The 22,586-nt window shown below is 39.0% G+C and overlaps 1 protein-coding gene across 9 annotated transcripts in view; it reads right to left on the bottom strand.

Annotated features, from left to right (window-relative positions):
• ralgapa2 (Ral GTPase activating protein catalytic subunit alpha 2) overlaps positions 1–22,586 on the bottom strand; it is a 120,216-nt gene that overhangs the window by 34,851 nt on the left and 62,779 nt on the right. For all 9 annotated transcript variants that reach the window (XM_015039402.1, XM_015039403.1, XM_015039401.1 and 6 more), the window contains 12 exons: positions 20,347–20,475; positions 18,689–18,747; positions 18,145–18,253; positions 15,374–15,484; positions 15,088–15,156; positions 13,534–13,671; positions 11,110–11,287; positions 7,414–8,242; positions 6,553–6,624; positions 5,792–5,915; positions 4,409–4,564; positions 785–943 (listed from right to left, as the gene is read on the bottom strand). In XM_015039402.1, the coding sequence (XP_014894888.1) occupies positions 785–943; positions 4,409–4,564; positions 5,792–5,915; positions 6,553–6,624; positions 7,414–8,242; positions 11,110–11,287; positions 13,534–13,671; positions 15,088–15,156; positions 15,374–15,484; positions 18,145–18,253; positions 18,689–18,747; positions 20,347–20,475 (2,133 nt within the window). The remainder of the gene's footprint in view (positions 1–784; positions 944–4,408; positions 4,565–5,791; positions 5,916–6,552; positions 6,625–7,413; positions 8,243–11,109; positions 11,288–13,533; positions 13,672–15,087; positions 15,157–15,373; positions 15,485–18,144; positions 18,254–18,688; positions 18,748–20,346; positions 20,476–22,586) is intronic.

The following is a 22,586-nucleotide window of genomic DNA, read 5'->3' as shown; positions in this document are numbered from 1 at the left end:
TGTAATAATTGTAAAAACTAAAGGTAACTACTTCGCGGATTTCACTTATCGCGGGTTATTTTCGTAACGCAACCCCCGCGAAAAACGAGGGATCACTGTACTAAACATTTTATTGGTATAGACAGGTAAAAAGTCTCAACATAAATTAAACGAGGATTGTAACTCAAAGCTGCAGTAAGTGACTTTTATAAATGTTTTTATTCATATTTGCACTGTCACTATGTCCTTTTTATTATAATATGAGACAGTCCAAAAATAAATAAATAAATACAAAAAAAATCGAGTTTCCTCCCCTGTGGTTCTTCTCCTACCCCACTCCCAGTCAAAAACAACCAATTACAGCCAGACAGAGGGTCTATGGTTGTATTGATTCTATTAAAAGCAATTCTCTCTTAAAGTGTGATTATTTGACTGAATTTAAATTTACTCTGATAAAAATTGAATCCTGCAGTTTAACATGATGCCGTCCTTAAACTGCTCTCTGTAACACTGGTTTCAAACTCCACTCACAGCATGACAGGACCACCACTCACTAAAGTGCCGTGTTCTGCAACTTTCAGATGCGTCTCCATCTCAGCACACCTGAATCAAATAATTGTATAATTAGCACGACTTTGTGGAGCTTGAACGAATGCTGAGGATGTAATTTGGACCAACGATGCACGGTCACCAGACCTGAGCCCTCGACTCCGCTGCCTTAAAGTGACGATTAAAAAGCTCTACCACAGGAGAAAAAAAAAAAAAAAAGATTTACAATTACGTTACAATGTCTATAAATATTTACCTGAGGCTTCTTAATGACCTGGATGAAATACATGTGATTCTTCATTGGGTAGATGATAATGAGCACGTCTCCAAAGTCAGTTGGGATGATGCCACAACGGTAGTCCCTGGTGTGCTCGGACCACACGATGTGCACCTCATCGTTGCCCAAGTGACGCAGCTGCCAAATAAACACAAAAATCATTCTAATCAAGAGCCTTGGTAGTGCATGTTATTTCCACTGTTACGGTGATGAAGGAAAGACGACAAATTTAGGCGGATTATTGCAAAAGACTGTTTTGCTAGTCCGTCTTGTATTACCTCTAGAGACCAGGAGAGAAAACTAGAGCTGAGGGAAAAACAAACAAAAAAAAAAAACAAGGCGATAAGAGATAATAAAGAATATTTACTTGAAAGGTACCCCCCCAAAAAAGTGAAACCATCTTTTATCACTGCAATCAGCAGGTGTAAGAAAAATCACAAAGTTTGTTAAAAAAAAATAAATAATGGTTAACACTGGGGGTTGAGGTCCTGGATTTGCCTCTTTTTATAGATTTTTCATTACAAATTCAAATAGCAAACACAAAATAGACAAAATTGCACTTTTTAAAACCAAAGTAATTCAAATCCAATTAACCTTCCCCATCAGAGCTTAAATTGCTTCCCATTTCCACTCTATTCATAAACACAAATGAAACTGGGCAGGACAAGAAGACGCTCTTAAATGACAGGAAATAGGTTGACAGTAGTTTATAAAAGGTAAACAGCCCCCCCCCCCTTATTCTGAAGGCAAACAGGTGAACAAAGTCGCATTATCTTCTCTTACAGGTTAATATTAACTATGGCACACAGTATTCCCACCCCTTGAATTATTACATGTTTTGTCACATTACAATCGCAAATGTCAAAATCTTTATCTGGATTTCATGTTACAGGTCCACATAAAACAGTGCATACATTTGAAGTGAAAGGAAAATAATACAAGGTTTAGGAAATTTTTAACAAATTAAACAATGGACCCTTTACTCCAATACTTCTAAAAAAAAAAAAAAACAATCAAATGGAACCAACGTTCCTCACATCAAATCCACTTGAGTGTCATTTCATTTCAGAGAAAATTGTGGAGAAGTTGAACACTGGGTTAAGTTATAAAACACTACTCAAAGCTCTGAGCATCTCAAAGGGCATTAGCCAAAAATAACACAAATGTATACCTGACAGTCTACCTAACCTGCATCTGGGCAAGAAGAGCTCTGGCCAGAGAAAAAGTTAAGAGGCCCATGTAACTCTGGAGGAGCGCACAATAATAACCCAATCTTTCAAACTCCATTGTCGAACATGGTGGTGGTCGTATCATGCCATGGGAATGCTCTCTAACTGGTAAAAATGGATTTTGTCACAGTTGAGCCTCTCACAGAGAAATACTCAAAGAGAACCTTTTAGAGCCTACAGAGTTTCAACTTCGGTCTTCCATGGATAAAAATGTGAAAATCACATATTCGGTTCCTTTCACTTGACAGCACTTCTTAGTATTGGTCTATCTTAAACAAAATTCCGACGAAATACAATGATGTTATGATGTTAAAATGTGAAAAAGTTTAATGCGTCAGCTGCTAGTCCTGTGACCAAGCACCCTTTCCGATTCCCCCCTTCCGATTTCTATCGAGGACACTGAGAAGTGAGCCTCCACTCAGAAGAAAACATCTGCCAATGTACTGTTGGCCTAATGAGCCATTAAGAAACATGCCCTTGCCAACAAAAAATGCAATTAGCACATTCTATTATAAGCCCTTAATTATGGTAATACGGTAATCTTAAACAAATCCACGGCATGCTGATTACTGAAGCTCGGCAGTTCAGTCTGTCTGTCCAAGGATCAGCAGGTACCAGCCGGGTCAGTCACTGGGACAATTTCAGAGAAAATGTTGAATATGCATTTGCAGGAGACAATTAACACTGGGATGTTAATTTGGGTTAAGATATTAGCATTTGGATGAGCTGAATGACAAGTTTAATGAGGATGCTTATGCTCTAGTAAATCATCTTCTGCACAAATCTATTTACCCCTCTGTTAATCACATCCAAATGTTTGAGACTTCTTTAATAAAATGTGATTCGAGTCAAAGGCTCTTGTCCAATTATCCCTCTTTGACCTCCCATCCAACCACTGGGCTTCACACACATGGAAACAGAAAACCAGAGGACTCCAGAACAAAAGAGGCTCCTTATAAAAACAACCTGCAGCAGCCTAGTTAAGCTGTAGTGCCTGGGGGGGGGGTGAGTGTGATAGCTAAGGCACCCGTCTATCTCGCTCCCTTTCACACACATGCACATAAGAACTACATGGCCTGACCCCAACCCTGCAGGTCGTTTCAATAACCCCATTACTGAAGCCAGCTGCTACTGCTGCAGCCTGCACTGCACTAAAACCCACAATTGGATTCAGGAATTTGTGGTTCTCTTTTTTTTTTTTCTTTTCCTTTTCAGGATTGTCTGCCCCCCTTCTATCATCTTCAAAAAGACAAATCTGCTCAGCCAGAGCTACCCCATCCGTATCTCCCCACGGTATGCTTCTATGGTTACAGCCAGTAAAGTGGGTGACTGCTGGACTAAGTGTTATTTTTAAATTGACAGAGAAACATCCTACTTGGACAGAGACAAAGCCTGTTTCTCATTCCAATTCTTCTTCTCCCTCCTATCTTTTTTTTTTTTTTTAAAGCATTTGCACCAACAGCCAGTCTGCCAATTTTTTTTTGTCAGACTTGTGGTTGGTGTGGGGATCTGAGCAAGGTGAGCCAGAGCAATTACAGAAGTTTCTGGTGAAATGTATGGTGATGGGATAGCATCACCCTCCAGCGCCTCACTTTGGTGAGGACAGGAGAAACTCTTCCTTCAAACTCTACACTAATTTTCAGTGGCCATACGAGAAACTTCAGCGTATGTTTGGAATGAGTAGTGTACCATTTAAAAAAAAAAAAAAAAAAAAAAAAAAAAAACACAAGAGGGAGAAAGCCTGAGAGTGGGATTGTGGTTGGATATGAGGAGAGCCTGATGAATTTCCCTTCCCAGCAGGGTACTGTATGAGAAGATTGGCAGTGCGGGCAGGGGCCTTGCGGCTCATTTCTCCGTGCTAACTGCTACCGCTGCACTAGAGCTTAGAATCCCACAGCAGAACCCTATCGATTGCTCCTGTGGCGGCAGCAGGAATTGGATAAAAGGATCCTGCCGGCATCCGGCCGGCGCCTGCCCTAGCAGGGAGAGCTAATGGCTGAATCCAGGCCCTGGTCACAGCGCGCAGGGAGGGGGGCAGGGGCTGGCAGAATCATAGTCATTACCACAGCGGCACATGCCCTCTCTTCACTCACGCGCCTGCGATTCTCTACTCCTCAGGCCTTCCTGACCAGGGTCACTAATCAATGCCCGTACTTTGGAGTCACACCTCCTGATCACAGCTTAACACAGAAGTGGAGGCTACACAACACACGGCTCTGGGCAGGCATGACTGTGGAGCCATTTCACCGCATCTAATGTATAAAGAAGCTTTACACAAGTGTCTTTATGCACTCAGGTATGTAAAACCTTTAAAGAAGATGATAGTCCACATTTCTACAGGGTGTTAGATGAGCTAACAAGATTTTATTTTTACCTTTTTGGTGAGACAGTCATCAGAATCAGATGGCATCCTCGTGGATACATGGAATATGACTTCTACAGTGGAGGTAGCGTAATAGGGAGCTGTTAGACCTGTGCTGCCATTCCTTTGGAGTCCTCCCATAAAACCGCAGTGTGTGGCCAGGTCCACCTGAGGAATACAGCTGAGTGTATCATTTACTGTAGTCTGGAGATGTTCATTTAGGTTCAGCAGAGATGTAGTGAGAAAGGGCTGGTGACGAGAATCAGATGGTTTTCAGTCTGATCAGCACTGATTGGAAACTTAAATATCTGATCTTTCTCCAACCAGCAAACGCGCCATTCTGACTGCTGCCGGTTGAAGCTGACAGCAACTCTCTTCAGGTGACTGGAGTCAAAAGGCATAAAGTTAAGCTGAAATGTATCTATACAGTTTTTTTTTTTTTATCTCAGAAAAATATTTTCTGTGGTGAAATTTTAATGTTAACGTAAGGTCTTTAAGGTTTCTAAGTAACTCAAGAAAGTTTTAAAGGACAATAAAAACGTTACACTTCTCGTGAAAATGGGTCGGTTCAGAAACGTTGTGCAAACTCACGGATGCACACTTCCTCCTACCAACAGGTAGGAACCGTCCAACTACAGATCACGTCTCTGTATAAACGTGTTGAGCAAGACATTAACCAACATGGTAATTTTCATCAAACATTTTTCAGAGCACCTTCAATAGTGTGCTTCTTCATTTCATTACCTGAGATTACGACCCACAATTAAACCATTAATTAAAGCCCCCAGCTAGGAGAACATTTGAAGTCACATACCCAAGGCAGTCGTTTTCTCTTATGAAACAATTTAAGAATAATGCTGTTAATTTGAGCTCACTGCCTTTAATCACCTTGTGCAGTCGGCAGAGAGCTGTACTTGTTTTTATTATATTATTAGTTTGTTTTTTTTTCATTTTCTATGTTTCCTGCATACAGCATTGACCGGCAAATTGGGAAATATCTGACATGAACTGCTCTGTTTAGATTTACCACAATGACAAGAAAATGCTTACATAAATAAAAAGGTACTGCAAAGTTCACCTCTTATGAAGAAAGCACTCAGGAACCCATTTTGGGAATCTGCCTAAAGTTGCTTTGTTTAATTCCCTGCGGTTTCCCTTTGCTGTTCGACATACAACATCCTCTTTTAAAAATTCTGCCAGATCTAATTGCTAATAGCAGATACTAAGCTCCATAATTGTTAAGTCGCCTCTTAATAACCACTCATGTCAGGAAGGCTTCAGAAAAATCCTTTTCACCGTTACATTTTAGGAAAAATCAAAGCTTCAAACAAATTGGAGTATAGACAATTCACTGTAAAAAAAAAAAAGTAAAAAAAAAGCTGTAGGTGTTCCCACCTCCCATCCCAGTCCAGATACAAAGTCTTCATAGGACTGACTGCCTGCGTAGTTCGACAAGATGGAGCACTTGTCTTCCTGGCCTTCTCTGATGTAGAACACAGCAATTTTGTGCGTCTCTCGGCTACAGAACAGCATAAAAAGTAGAGAAAATTAGAGGTCAGAAAATATCCCGTAGTCAAATTGATAAACTAAGTAAAACTCAAAAAGAAAAAAAAGAAAAAATAAAGAACATTTGCCAAATTTCTACAAAATTTCTCCTCTTTTCACTTGATTTTTGAAAGAACTGCAGCAAACTCTGCCCGTCCATTTCCCCTGTTGCCATGGCAGTGCATTGCTCTACGCTAGGTTTTGGGGCACTTTGCATGCTTGTGCACAAACTGTTATTGTCCTAACAATCTGGTACATCGGCGAAAATAAGCTTCAATTCTGTGGATTTTCTTCAATACACTCTTGTCATCGGTAGTGTGGGAAGTTTGTATTGATTGGGAGAAGAGGTACAAGAGAGATGGTAAGAGATTTTCAGAGTTGTGGTTAGTTGGGGCTTGCATGAGGAAGATAATGGTGTTACAAACAGGGGGGCAATATATTGCTGCTTTCACTCAGGCTAAAACAGGTATGGCAGAAAGCTGCAGCGGTAGTTTGAAGATAGAAAAAAAAGGCACTAAATTACAGACAATTGTTTTCACTGGTATCTCAAGCAAAACCTAGCGTAATTTAATCTAATTTCTGCTGTAGACAGCGAATAAAAAACAACTTACCACTGCCTGGAGTCCAAGTTCTTCAGCTCTCTTAGAAGTTTAGAGTTTTTCTTCAGCAAGTGGAAGCTTTTTCTTTTTGAAAATAATTAAAAAAAAAAAGATTCAGGTGAGTTTTTTTTAATACAGAGAAAAATCACAATTCATCTATCTATCAAGTTACCAACAACCAACAGGCACTGACTGTATGCAAATAGCTTTCAGGAGAAAGTTCAGGTGCTGATTTAGTTATCAAACCAAAAAAAAAGAAAAAAAAAAAGAAAAGAAAAAGGCACAGGTGCAAAATACAATCTCCTATTTGCTGTGTGCCTGTTGCACCATCACTATTAAGAGGTGTAAGCTTTTAATTTACGGGGCAGCACTAGAAAGATGTGGCTTTGTAGACGCTGATGAAAACAGCTGGGCACCTTTACCCTGCGGAGAGGAGATTAAGACCCAGCAGACTCCAATATGGCTTTAGTTTTACTCTCTCTTTAACTAACAAGCCAACAGCTGAGTTACTACAGCTGTGCTTCACAAGTGAATCCTTTGGAAACATCTTTACAAAAACATAACTATAACATCATTCAGTGTGTAAAAGAGGGGTGCATAAGTAGGAGAAGAAGCCATTAAAACAACTGAAGCAAACATATTCTCACTGAGAAACCCTGAGGGACGATGTGCAAACATAACTTCAGCACCCGACAGCGCCTCAGCCAGCATAATTTTAAATAAAGTTTAGGACATTAGTTCTAAAAACTCCCAATTATCCAAATCCTAATCAAACTGTCCCTACAGAAAAACAGTTTGTCTGATTAATTGATCTCTGTCTGATTCATTGGCACATCTCTACATATAACTGTAGCCCGTTTCATTTGATAATACCTGCGATCCCATGAGTTCATGCCCAGATCATTAAGAAGCAGTCTGCAGAAATAGAAAGGAGCTTTTGGTTCCTGGTGGGAGGGTTCCCTCTGGCAGGCAGCCCGAAAGCTCACATCGGCATCCCACTTCCTGACTTGCTCCTCCTCCTGCTGAGTCTGACGGAGAATGGCCTCCAGTATAGTGTTCTCTTGTTCCAGGTTCATGCCATGAGGTGACGGGGCTGGCTGATTGAGCTGGAGCCGTGGCTGAGGGAGGCATTCTGGGCTGCTGTGGCTAAGGTCCTCCAAAAGCTTATCCAGCACATCGACCTCGTCCTCTTCGCAGAAGTTAGAGAGGGAGTCTGAGACGGAGCAGTGAGTTTTGTAATGTCCTTTCAGCGGAGAGGTTGGCTGGTTTCTGCCGTGTGTATTGGAGGTTTTTGAAAGAGGCGGGTCAGCTGGATGGAAAGCACCCACATCAGGGTCCTCCTGCGCAGTGCAGTACAGAATCGTTCCATCCCAAGAGTACTTTCCTGAAATGTCTCGGACGATGATGCGAACTTGGGAGGAAGGGTGCGGAGGTTGACCTGCGGCGGGCGCCTCGGCTGGGATCTGAAGGTAGGACACCAGCGTGCTGTCGTTGAAGACGAACAGCTGCAGGTTGGGGCTTTTAAAGACCTCAGAGGACAGCTCGGACGACTCCACATACGGATTGTCGTGGTTTTCGCTCACAAGGCTGTGAAGGAGAGCCGGGCCACCGCTGAGGGGATGGTGGCCAAGATGGTTCACCAGATGAGTCATGACCATCCGCGCCGTCAAAGGGATGAGCTCCATGTTTCGACGGCGCTTCTCTGACAGGAGAAAAAAACAAAAAAACAAAACAAAACAAAAAAGGATTAAAATACTGAGATATTAGCTGAAGGAAAAACACATTAGAGAACTCTAATCGAACACTGGCTGCTTTATAACATATCATATTCAATGCAGAATTGAAAAAGCGCAACATTTGTGTGCAGACATGCCATCATCTCTATTAGCTCCTTTTACACAAAGCCAAATCTCATTTATGATCACTAAAAGGTGGTGTTTTATTTATTTCTCACAATAGCTTGGCCAGCACACCTCTAAGTAGGTAGAATCTAATCATAAGAGACAAGTCTGTAAAGCCCATTGAGTCTTCCTACAATAGATGAGCATTGAGACCAGCCAGGTGCTAATGAGAACGAGCATCTTTACAGGCCGCTGAATAGAACTCTGCTCTGTGGATTGCATTTATGCAAATACGCAGGGTTTTTTGCTCCCCAAGTGAAAGGCATGCAGCGCTTTATTCTGCAGTGATGTGGGGGAAAAAACAAGAAGATGTACTTTTGCATTGTGACAGTGCTATCAATACCATCATCCCTCATCAAAGTGGAGAAAGCTCTTTAGAGAGCAGGCCAAGCTGCATTAGAGATGTGCTGGCCCTTTGATGTGACTTGATCAATATGAGGTGAGGGCATGAATATAACTAGGCCGGCCGGCACTCTTTGGTTTGCCCTTTTGATAGTGTTTTGTTATTTCTACCAAGACTCTGTGCTGCAGTGCACCAAAACGCAGACGTGTGGCGAAATTTTACAGACAAAAGCTTTTTATTTCTAGAATATTTATTTTACATTGTTTCAGTTCACATTGGCACTCTGTATCTGGGCTTTGATGACTTTTAGAAGTTGAGGACACGAGGTAGGGAGAGAACTACGTTGGCTAATGGAATCACAAGGTCATAAAAAGGGAAAAAAAAAAGAGAAAAAAAAAATCAACAATTTTATCTAAACCCCATAATGGGTCTTCTCTTTACGGCTCGGCACTAATGCAAAAATTCCATTCCCTCTGATGGCTGATTTTCTTTTCATACTTTTAATAAGATATTGACATCTAATGGAGAGGCTCCAAATGGATGGACTACTTAGAGTTTGCTTTTACCTGTAACCATTTTTGGTTCTTTTTTTTTTTCCCAAGGGAAATGTTGTAGTAGAGAGGGCAGGCATCGTCCTAATTTGCTACAGACAGGAACGACTAAATGCCGGTTTTCTCTCTCCCATGCTTCTGTTTTTACATACCAACACATGCCTTTGCACTAACTAACATTTACCGTTTGCGAATTAATGTAAACATGACCAGAGTTTTCTCCAATTCTATGGAGGATAAAGTATTGCTGAGCCGTTCCTTCCCCCCTCTTCTTTTCATGTCAAAAACATGGACAACCATGGTCCTATCACCTCTCATTAATTAGAGCCCATTTTAAAGATATGCTTTGCAGACTAAGAGCAAGGAATCATCAATTTTTATCAATTTATGACTTAAATTTAAACTTAGATGTATTAAAAAAAATGCATACTTAGCCTGATGACTTTTGTATTTGAAGGAACAATAACTTTTATGTTGCATTATATTGAACTTAATGTTTCATTCCACAGATTGTGCTCGTCATTGTCAAAGCTTTTTTTGAAATGGAGTCTGGGGAAGACTGAATGGGATCAAATCCTTTCCACAGAGCACCATGCCTGCATAATGAGGCTTGTAGTTTTGCTACAGCACAATATCCACTAGAAACAAGGCAGAAGTACAAATGATGAAGCAAACGATTGCCGCCCTTTCTCAAATACAAAAAGAAACACATCCATTGTCTATACGCTCTTGTCCTGTGCAGAGTCGCAGGGGAGCTGGTGCCTGTCGAACATTGTGTGATAGGCGGGATGCACCCTGGAGAAGTCGCAAGTCCATCACAGAGACACGGAGGACAAACAATCATGTGCACACAGACACACACTTACACCTATAATTTAGAGACCAATTATCCCAACAGTCATGTTTTTGAACTATGGGAAGAAGCCAGAGCATCCAGACAGAACTCCACCATGCACAGGAAGAACATGCAAACTTGAACACAAAACTTTCTTGCTGTAAGGTTGCAGGCTAACTACCCAAGCAGACAGGCTATCCAATTAACAAGCTAATATTAGCTAGTAATACGATGAAAGTTTACCGTGCTGTATTCAGCTAATTTCAACATTTATTTTAATTACTCCATGAACTGAAATACATTAAAAAAAATAAATAAATTGGCCAATATGGACAAAAAACCCCCTAAAAATCAACTTTGTATTAAGTGATCATTATTTCAACACAGTTTCAAATCAACAATCTAGTGTGAAATGGCTTTTGTTTTAAGAAAAACTAGAAGAGAAATAAAGTATTAATATCTAATGAGTTTTATATAAAAGAAATGTCAAATCAACAATTGTGGGACATTATGGATTAAATTAACATTAAGAAAATTACACTTTCTCAACTAGCAACATAGTGATGTACAAAACCCATTTGCAATATGTACAATAAACAACAGATAACATAATTTACACTACTAATTGCAATCACTTCTCCATCTTGTAAAATGTGTAACTAAAAGTGGCCCCAAATACTTCTTGACAGGCCTCATATATCATCTATAGGTACTTAAGCTGATAGCTTACTTTTATCATTATTGTCATCTTTTATTCTTTGATCAAGTTATTTCAGTAGAAGTATGAAAAGTTATTGCTCTTCTGTTTTAAATAAAACCCATTTAATCATTTTGTGCAGTTCTGTTTTGTACTTTTGCGTTAATGCTCTGAAACTGTAGGATGTTTACTCAATGTTACTGTGGGAAACATCACACTGGTCCATATTGTTGCACCCTTACCCTCAGCTACTGTCAACAGGTTGCCAAAGTCTGCTGTGGTCATTTGGGAGGGTGGAGGCTCGAAGCTCTTCACCTGACCCAACATCAGGTCGTATTCATTGGATAAGTCCGACAGACTGAGCAGGTAGTGGCTCTGCTGGGTGTGCAGGTTGGAGCCGGACACACAGCAGTGAAGCACCTAATTGATGGAAGAGAGAGAAGGAAAAAATAAAAAAAGCAGGTTGATCATGTCCAGACGAAGTGTGCTTGTGTTGTTTTTCTGTGACGTGAGAGCACGCTGCACTTTGAAGACTTAAACTCAACACTAATGCGTAAAGATAAGATCTCTTTGTGCCTGGCACGACATTGCGCAGAGATGCTCCTGCAGACCTGTTTGAGACGGACAAGATCCTGGAGTGTGCAAAGGGGGTAATATACGGTCTATTTACATCATAAGGCGAGGCCGAGTTGAGGAGTGGGGGAGGGGGGAGTGAAGAAAAGAGGGTCTTTATTGCCACTAATCCATTTCTCCTCTGATGTGTGAGTGTATCGATCTACATAACAGATGGCAGAGCATCCGTTGGCAACACTAGATAAGGCGCACTGGGGCAGTTGATTACAGCCATTGGACAGGTTTACACTGTTTGATTTAATTAAGACATTATCCCTGCGCTCTGCTCTCACCACAAACATACACACACAAACACCTGTATAGAGCAAAATTTGCTGATAGGTAGATAAAAAATTATCAGACGGTGCAAAACGTATGCTAAATGTATGTAGATGAGGGCGCCTCTTATTCAGACTGGAGCAACTTGAGTAAAGCCATGCAAAAAAAAAAAAAAAAAAAAAAAAAAAAGCTAATCCCATTCAGTACACTTGGCTGAGAGACGCTTGGAGAGGCAGTCTGGCCCTGCCATGTGAAACAGTATTGTGTAGGGCAATGTAGACAGTATGTGGATGCTTCTACCAAGCTGAGTGCATGGGGGAGGGATTGGCGGCTTGATGCTGAAAAGACCTGAACCAAACAGCTGCTACACCAAAGCCCCAAAGAGCTTCCTCAGTGGAGAGGTAAAAAAAAAAAAAAAGAGGGAGGGGGGCACGGCTGTGCCTGACAAGTAAGTGAGTGCACCTCACATAGCAACAGTTCCTGGAAGGTAACACAGAATAAACAAGCATAGCTCAGTTAGAGGGGCGCATATTGCGCAGAGATGCGAGTACACTGTGTACATACAGACACATCAAATAACAAGGGGACAGATGTATGTAAACAAAAATGCAGATATGATATTCTTGCCGTCTTCCTCCTTATGCACACACATACGCACACACACGCAGACACACACACAGAGGGTGGTGCAGCTGGCTGCTGAGGCAGGGAGAGAGAGAGCAGATGGAGAAGCTTGAGCACAACTCCAATGAACCACCGAGGTCTGGAGCAATGTTGCATTTTAAAGCTGTGAGCATCCACCAAAATCAACTTCTTTTGCCCCTTTTTCTTCCCCCCCAGCAGTGTCTTTTTAAGCTGCGTTTTGAAAAATATATAAACTGGTAATTACAGGAGGCATAACACTCCCTGTTACTGACACAAGCAAATAAGGGAAGAAAAGAAGTTGTTTCCTATTAGCGAGGTAATTCTCTGCTTGGTAAACAGAATAATTAGAAGCCAACGAGCCCATAGAAATGTAAAGAGATTTTGGTCCTGATATTGCACTAATATTGTCACACCTCAGATGGAAACCCAGAGGGACCGCGACTTTTGTGTGCCGATGGACGACCAATCATGCCTAATTGTATTTGCTTTCATAGCAGCTGCAGTCTCTCTCATATTAAGACATATTCCATTCAAATCTCCAGGACAAGCGTTTAGAGCCTGAGCTTATCAATTGGACAAAAGGTCCTGTTTGAATAATTGGACCATTTCTTATCAGGGGTGACATCCTTACAAAGATCTGCCGTTGACCGCATCTGCCCAGACAGGAGGGAATGAATAATACCTCATTCATTTGTGCCTAAAGCCTGGCCCTCATCCTCAGGGTCAGACCATAAATTAAAAAAAAAGTTAGAGGAATAAAAACGGATATGTAGATTAAATGTTGAATATTTTGCATGTTTTAAGCAATCAAATAAAGGTTAGAGTGGACTTGTAAAGGTTTTCTGCATATGACAAATACCAATCATTGGTGACAGCTACGATGGATGCTTCTATATGGTTATTCCACCATAATGTTAAATGAGGCATGGTTATGAGGTCATGGTGGAGGTGAGTCTAATTAAAGCTACAATCCCATGTGGCATTGTGCTGGTGGAGGGAGTATAGTTAAGACTGCTGTCTCCGTGAATGAAGGTTATGAATCTTCCAGAACACGCTAAAAAAATTATATGTATATATGTTTGTTTGTTTTGTTTATTTTTAAGTGGAAACTTTCGGATTTAAACGCTCACCCTGTAGATGTAGTCCAGGAGCGGGGCCTTGCTGGGTGAGTGGGGCTCCAAAGACGACTTGGTGATGGGTTCTAGCAGCAGACTCAGGGGAACAGCCATACACCAGTCCAGCAAGCAAAGTAGCAGTGAAACCATCATCTTAAAGTGACAGATGCATAATATTTTAGGTATATCTACAAGTGAATCTCAGTATATTAGAACATCAGGTTTTATTTTATTTTTATTTTTTCGGAATTCTTTTCAAAACAAAATGACAAAGTAATAAATGTAGTGTGTTTGTTATATTGAAAGCATAAATTCAGCTCTTTTGAAAACAAGAACGTTAGACAAACAAAGAAAAACAAATCAATCCAGAGGTGTCGGTTTTATGGTACAGGTTAAACTCTCTACATATATTTTTTTCTAGATTTTTCCATCCTAATCATGCAGAGCATTTTAGTACCAAGTATTGCCTGTGAATCCACTTGAATAGCAAGATCTTATTGCATGTAGTATCCACAAATGGCGAAAACAACAAATTGCTAAAATTGGTCTCTGATTTGGAGGGGCTCTCAAGTAATTTCCAACACTGTTTTTGATTCTACACCCACTTAGATGACCTTCATTTAATTTCAAAATATGCAACACTTGGAACTAATATTTAGACTAAAAGCAGATTATTTACACCACAATTTGTACTTTGGAACCTTTGATAGTAAAAAATCCCAAAACACAGAACTACATTTCAGAGTCTTTGAGAACCATGGGTCAACCTGAAGTTAAAGCTGTCTAAAAGCCAAACTGATAGTATAATGTGTCCTTCTTTGATTACTAAATAAATGCATTCAGACAGTGAAGCAAAATCAAAATAATGATGGGGGGAAAAAAATGTCAAGTTAGGACAGTGGTTGATTTCTAGACCTTTCCAGGGATAGATAAGATTGACCAATCACTGAACTCCAAAAATTAAGAAAACCTGGGATGATTCGTCATCTGGCTGACTTATCTGTGCACCACTATTTTCGTGACTTGTGAAGACTCAGTAGGAGTCAGGTGTCTCGCTGAAAAACAAGTCTATGTAATGTTGCTTCACAATCCTCACAAAGCATTGTGCATCCCTGTTGCTTGTGAACCTTTTTTGTAAATGGCATGTGCTTGTATAGCGCTTTACCAAGTCCAGAGGATTTTTTGTATCACATTTTTCCTACCACTAAACTTCCCTTTACTATATTTGGAAACAGCATTCTAAGCAGACAGTTTTCCACGAGTGTCTAAGTTATAATGCAGCCTGTCTTTGCTGAGAATTCATTCTTTTCCATGTTTCTTCATAATAATTCAAATTTTTACATCAGTGGCATTTTTTTAAGTTGATTAGCAAAACAAATATTAAGATGTAACTATACAAGCATCAATAGTAACTGCATTACCACAAAGAAAAAAATGTGACAGGAAAGCCTTAGAGAGAGATGAAGGTACAGGAAAAAAAGGATAACAAATCACTTCAGTGGAAACATTCCTCTGCAAATGCACCATTCCGACATGATAGATCAAGGGCCTTTAGATCTATAGATGTACCTTTTTGTCTGCTTCCACTGTCGAGTGCTCTGCGCTTGGCAACAAAAAGGCTATTGTAGCCACAAAGATCTGTGTTGGGACAAAACAAGGTGAAAAATAATTGGATGACACATCTATTGTTATGCTCTCCTATTCATACGCAGAGCCGTACTTGTGCAGGAAAATAACTGTGAAATTGTTGAATTTGGAGTGTTTACATGCAAAAGTAAAAAAATGACTGATCCACCACTTCCTTTTAAAACAATAGAAATTTCCATCCATTACAGTATATGTGTATGTGTGATACCTCAATTATCTTCTTGGGAAGAGTTGGATCCAGTCTCTGGAGATGTTCCCAGTGAGAAATCAGCAGCTGAAACATGTCACAGGCGACTTGGGCCACTACTTTGTTCCCAAACTAAAGAAAGATGAGATGATATTAGGAACTTAAAAAGACAAATTGTCTTCCAACTGTAACAGAGAGTTCAGATAATGAGTAGTTAATTCAGCAAGCAGGAAAAAGTGAAGATGTTTATGCCCATCTCAGTAACAAGGTAAAAGGTAAAAATGTTGCATTGGTGACACCTTTTGAGAATCAGAATCAGCTTTACTCGTCATGCAATATTGCTTATTTTGCTTCAAAACTGGACGGCTGACTACTCAGGCTGAAGGATCTTCATTGTGTTCATCAAGAAGAAAGTGACTCTGTGGTAGCTGAAATTTGCAAATAGTGCTCAGTAGCATGACCTGAAAGTACACGTATAACAGTTTGTGTCCAGGATGTGTGGGGTCTGCAGAGGTATTAGCTGGCCTTTTCCTGATTCTACACCTGTGCAACTGCTGGATGAAGAAAAGGTAATCTCTGATGATCCCAAAAAAACAACACATTCTACTACATAACAAGTGTCATTTGATATGTATTGTTAGTATGGATGGGCTGAAAGTACATATTCATATGGTTAGCAAATATTTATTGCCATACAAGCAGATATTTGTGATGACACCAGTAAATATGCAACATGTTGTGCAGACCAAATCAAAAATTTGTTGACAGTGACAAAAACAGTTTAAACAATGTACAAAATATTAACCAAATAGTAGTAGGACTGTATGTTTTTGCTTGGATTCAGTTGTATAGTTTTGACCCTATTTGGATTGGATAAAATTCACGGTACGTTCAAAACTTTTGCATTAAGTTGGTTTAAATCCTATGTTTTGTCATTTTATCATAGAAATAGTTATTCAACTAAATCACTAAAAACTAAACATTAATTTGCGATACAGGTCCAAATGAATGGACAATTTTATAAATCAATTCACCTCAATGTTTCAGCCTAACTGTGATTACTGCATGTAGGAAATGTGCTGTTGGAACAACAGTAAAGTGAAAGAAGTGAGCTGGTTGCTTTAAGTAAAGCAAGGCGCTTTCTCAGTGTCAGATCACGAACAGATTGATAATTTACAAGGAAGGAAAGCGCCGGGAGGAAACTGAGTGTGGTGCATCCAAAGCACCATCAGACAGACTAAATGTGACCACACTTTATCAGAAGATCAATACAGAAATCCTTAGACTGAGAGATAAACACAACCTCATCACAGACAAAAAGACTACCTGGGAGTTTAATCATCAAAAGTCGTGACAAGAGAACATTTTACTCATCTATGTCTCAGAGGATGAATAGTGAGGTTTCTAAACCACTTTAAGGCTAGGGAACATGGACAGATACTAACAATTGTTCATTTTAAAAGTCAGTAGATAAGTTATTAATGTTTTCTTTTTCCTGTGTGTGTGCTTCCGATCAGCTCAACAATCTGAACAAAAACCGCAGTGAGCTACTTTGCCATGTAAAGGAAGACTGGAGAGTGCTGAAATTTTCCCCTTTTTATCTGTGACGCGCGTTTCTATGCAAAACGATTATTGACAGACCAGTATACTTTAAAGCTTTTAAGTCTTTCAAACTTCCCAAAAAGTTAGCCCTCTGTGATGATCGCTGTGAAGTTCATTTTCTGCTACTTGCTACAGCAGGTCTCACTCAAAAACCTGAATCTTACAGAAGCAGGAAGCCAAGGCTTATTGAAGATGGTGAATTAAAGTTTTGGCGAAAGTCGCACTTTCTGGGGCAAAATTCTCCGTAATTCTCCTTAAATTTAGTTTTTTCACTTACTGCGCAGATTATCAGCATAATTTCATTTCACTTCACCACCCTGCCTCATTTTCTCCAGACTCATCGGAGGAAAGAATTGAGCTGTTGACAATTTTCCTTCAAATGTGGATTTCTTCAGTGATTTGAAATTCTTTGTGGAGAAATAGAATTTCCCATTTCTTCCAGCTGAATGCCTCTCAACATGTAACAAGGGCAGACAATGTGGGGAGTACAGAAATGGCCAAACACAAAAAGGGGCCCTGAGAGTTCAGCACCTGCTTTTAGAAAAGAGACTCTCAGTGCCACTCTTCCCCCTAGATCCCCCACCCAGCCTATACCCTCTATTTTGGGGCTGGTTGAGTCTGTGTGTCAAGTTGTACAGGGGAGTGATTACTGCTCCATTAGAGAAGGGGTGGGGTGGGGGAGGCAGGGGGTGCTTGAGCAGGAAGCTGGGAGATGTAGCTGCTTAAATTGGCCCACATCTACCGAGAGCGAGCAGCCTGGAAATTACGCCACCGCCCAAAATCCTTTTCCATGAGGGGGAAAAAGGGGCAGCCTCCTCTGGTTCTCTGCATCTCTTCACTCAGCGAGAAAAGAGGGTTCTTCTAAAATATACCTATGAGTCACATCACATCATGGACATGTTTTATTCCAACACTTTTTTCCTCGGTCTTTCACTATGTTCAAATTGTTCCACAGTCCTTTAACGCAATCAACTCTCATTTTTGCTAAAGCCCGAGCCCCGATAGGGATTGTAAAATAACAACAGCTATTATGTTCCTATTTATTTAAGACACAATAATTATCTTGATTTTGTTATTTTTCCCCCCGTAGAAATATGATGCATTAAATTGCAAATGATGAAAGTAATTTAAAAAAGTGAAGCTTTCTGCTTCACAATTTGTGAACATAACTTATTTCTAAAGCTACAAACCTTTAGTGTTACTCCCAGAACATTGATGGCATCTTTAACCTGGTGGTGAATGTTGTTTTGCGTGAGCTCTTCACACACCCACAGGCCCAGGCTGCATACAGCAATGCACCTAAATGGCATAATCAGAACACGACACATGCAAATTAAGAAGAAGCAATGTTATTATTATTATTATTTTTTTTTTTGTTTTACAAATCTATAAAAGTATTTCTGCAGTTAGAAAATATTTCTCTTTCCAGTATAAACACAGAAACAAAATGAAAAAATGATTTTGATTGTCATTAGTTGCAGTACTATTAGTAGAAATAAATGCTTCAAGTCACTCTGTGAGTAATGAATCTATCTTAATCTATATTTTATGATGTTATGTTTTACTCTTTAAACTGAATGAGAAAAATATATACATGTTTCTATGACATTCTGAATTATTGAGATGAACCAAGAAAGATATGTAGAAAATAATGACTATTTATTAAACTAACAAACAAAAACTACCAGTAGTTCTTTAGAGTAAAATATTGAGACCAGCACAGATGATCATTACCTTGCTCCTTCAAAATATTCTTTTGTGGCTGCATCCAGAAGAATTTTAACCAGATAATTCTGAGCAGAAAACAAAAAAGAATAATTTCACAATTAATTCTCAAATAATCATTTCAAAGGCACTTTACTTGATTAATCTACAGCATTAAACCACAAATCAGCCTTTTAAGAGATAACCTGCATGAATTGCAAACTTTATGCTTCTGTGCAAAATGTGAAATTTTTGTGGAATAGTGAACATTGATCTGTAGCGTTCTTCAGCTTTGTGCGCGTTTGTTTCATTTGCATTGTGGACACTGAGTGGAATGGGTCTCATCTCTGCTCTGACAGCAGTCGGTTCGCTGAAGGATGACTGTGAGAGATTCACTGCAGTACTTAGGATACGGGAAGGGTTCAGGGCAGCACTCGCTCCTCACTCAGTCAGGACAGTTACTGCGATTGGGGTTTTCTATGTCGCCAAAGTCTTTAATACCAGAAAAATGTAACTAGTAGCTTTTTTGAAAAGAAGTCGCTGGATGTGTCTGAAAAGTCACCAACTATAGAGACAAAGGCCCTAAGTTGGCAACAGTGTTTTCCCTCCTCCTGAGTAAACCCCCCTCTGCCCATTCCCCACACTCGCCCCTCAGTGTCCCTTGGCGCTGCCCACAGGTTGCATTTTTCAAAAAATGTCTGGGGACAAGGCTATGCTTTCACAGTGGGTTGTTACACTGCAAAACTTGTAGCCCTATTGACTTAAAATCAGCAGCTTAGAACTTTACAAAGGTTGGGAATTGGTCCCAAAGTCTAAGAATGAGGCATCTGTACAACATTTGCAAGCTAACATGGTGATATTAGGAAAGGCATTAGCAGGAATCCCTATACAAATGCAGTCATTTGTGAAGATAAACTGCATACCTTTATAAACTCTACAAAAAAGGAGGAATGTTTAACATTTTCCAAGAGAGACCTTTTAGTGATGAATAGATGCAGCATCAAAGCTGCTGTCTTGTTGATGATGACAGAACCAGTTGACAAACAGCTCTACCACTAACATTAGTTTGCAACTGGATCCCTCTATTTGTTACCATCATCCTGCTGAAAAACATAATTTGTTAGTTGGATATAAACTTCCTTAAAAATGAAGAGCATCTGCTGTAAACATTTTTGTGGGGGCTGCCAATTACTACTTTGTCCTCTATTTATCCAAGTCCAGAATTTTTAAGGACAAACTGCATCTCTTGCTAAGACATGAATCACCTTGTTACAAAATACTTTACAGCTGTCAATTTTGGTATGCTTAGTAAGTTCAACTTCAGAAAATTCATAAAAACCAAACAAAAAAACACATATATTCTTCCCCCAAACTGTAATGAAAGGGTAAGTCGACGTCAAGTACCCCCACCCCCCAAAAAACAGAAGCAAATGTTAAACCCCTTTAAAATGTGATAAAGTCTATTTTGAAGCACAGTAAAAAGAAATAATGTGAGCTAACAGTTTGCATGTATTGCACATATAAATGCAGTATGTTTTTTTTTAATGTCCAACTTCATAAAATTGCATTTTCAAGAATCTGTCTAGCTTCATGATTGTTAAAATCCAAGATATGGCTAGATCAATTACTGAAACCAACACTGATGGGCTTTTGTTTTGAAATGTTGTCACTGTTTTCACCAAACTCACCTTGATATCCTCATTGCCTACACTGATGTCATTAGAGCCAGGCACAGAGTGCAGAACAGGAATCTGGAGGTACAGGTTGGGGAAACACACAAGGGAGCCCAAAATTGTCTGAGCCTCTATCCTTGGAGCCTGGCAGAAATGAACACACACCCAAAAAACAACCGTCAAGTGAAAACTTACAACATGAATGCAACACATTTATAGGACACCAACAGGAACATTACTATTAACTTTAAATTTTCTATCTTTACAATTACAAAATAGCACCACCTCTCTTCATGAGCGTTCAGATCTTGAAATGAATATGATTTCCTACCAAGTCTTGCCTCCAAATAGACCTTTATATGACTGTAATATTGCAAACACACTGATATATAAATATAGTTGTGCTTCAATATGTTGTTCAGCACTCGTTCTTAACCAGTTTGATTTGTGTTATTTTCAAAATTAAATTCCTAGTTTAGCATTTACTTGCTTTTATTTCTTTTTTAGTCTTTATATTAGTTAGTTTTTGTGTTTTGTTAGCTTATTATTTCCATAGTATAAATAGATGTTGGCTAAATAATAGCATTCGTCATACCACTGACTCCTTATAATCAGCAGTAAAAGTTATAAATAAACATGGTTATCTTAAATTATTACTAATCTTGAGAAATATAAAGAAATCTCCTTGGATTACCTTTTAGTGCAACAGATTGCTCATTGAAAAGTTATAAATAAATTTGTATTTACATGGGGTTTGACAGCTTAGACTGATTTAGGAACGCCAATATAGTTTCAAGCATCTCAATATTGCTGCAGTACAGCATTGTTTTTGCAACCTTTTCTGATAATTGTTTCGAATATTGTCAGAAATCATATAGAGTCTGTGTACACAACATCACATGACTTTCCTAGCTCTATTTGAAGTAATAAAAATGGTGTACATTATGACATGGACCATTAAACACGATAGAGGGTTAGTTTACCATGGAGAATATAACAGCTATGTGTGCTTAGTGATTTATTTTATTAACAATGTATCATTAATCAGAAGCATTTGTTCAGTTTCTAATAAAGTACTGTTTCTGTCACAAATACAGTCATGAGCTAAGATTTTTTTTTTTGATTTAGTTTCCAAAGACAGTAGAACAACCTTGTTCCATTTTTTTGTAAATCACAGGAAAGTAATTTGTGGTTATAAATTCTGCCATTGTTGCTCACTCCAACGTTCAGGCACAATAAGGCAAGAATGCTGGAAGGTTTTTCCCAAAATTACATTCTTGAGTTTTGTCCAAGTCATACAAATGACAGACATTTCAAGCATTTCTTATATCTTCTCCTAATGCTTTTTTTATGCTATCGGTAGATTTAAAAAAAAGGAAAAAAAAAGACAAAAACAGTGAAAAACAAAGTGAATCAACCAATTTACACACTTTCAAAATGTGTTCAATTAATAAAAAGCAATGATCCATTAACTTCAGATCTTTATTTTAAAAGAATGATTTGAATGTTTTCTGTCCAGCATTCGACATTAACCTTCATCACATTTAATTCAGGCACTTCACAAGACGGTTCCAATTCACATTCAGAAATATAGAACCAAATTAAATCAACACAATCAAAACCATACAAAAAATAACATTAACTACTTATTCCAATTTGAATTAGTCATAAAACAATGTGGCCAAATTTGGTTTATGGTATTAATTAGTGAAAAACAAAAACATGAAAGGAGCCAAAGAATGTTTTACTCAAGCATGTTGTGGTTTATGTTTATGGATATAGTCAAATAGATCTATAAATAACTTGCAGAACAAGAACTAAACTAGTACAGAAAAAAATTAAATAATTCAAAAAATTACATCACAGATAAAAAAAAGAACAATCTACAGTAGGATTACCATAACTTCCAGGCAATTGAATGCATCTTAATAGAAGCTGCATTCACAAATTTTGAAAAGAAAAAAAAATTACATATGTAGGGTGCACTTTGTTATAAGTTGCAGGTGTCCTTGTGCATAAAAGAAAAACTTTAAAAATGTTTTGTCTTTTTATTCTATTTTTTCCCCATTTCTCAGTAGCTTTTATTTTTCTCAAAATTGTTAGACACAAGAAAAAAGGTCTTTGTGGCAAAGCATTCTGGATGTATATTTGTATGAGTCTGTGGGGGTGGGTGCACATTAGAGGTGTGCCGATCGATCGGTCACCGATCATAATCTGGCCGATTTCCGTGAAAAAGTGCATGATCGGTGATCGGC

Source organism: Poecilia latipinna, unplaced genomic scaffold (assembly GCF_001443285.1).
Source record: "Poecilia latipinna isolate Pla-1442-1.1 unplaced genomic scaffold, P_latipinna-1.0 Scaffold471, whole genome shotgun sequence".
In the NCBI taxonomy this organism is placed as follows: domain Eukaryota; kingdom Metazoa; phylum Chordata; class Actinopteri; order Cyprinodontiformes; family Poeciliidae; genus Poecilia; species Poecilia latipinna.
The sequence above is the reverse complement of the archived record's forward strand: the minus strand, read 5'-3'. Positions and strand labels throughout refer to the sequence as shown.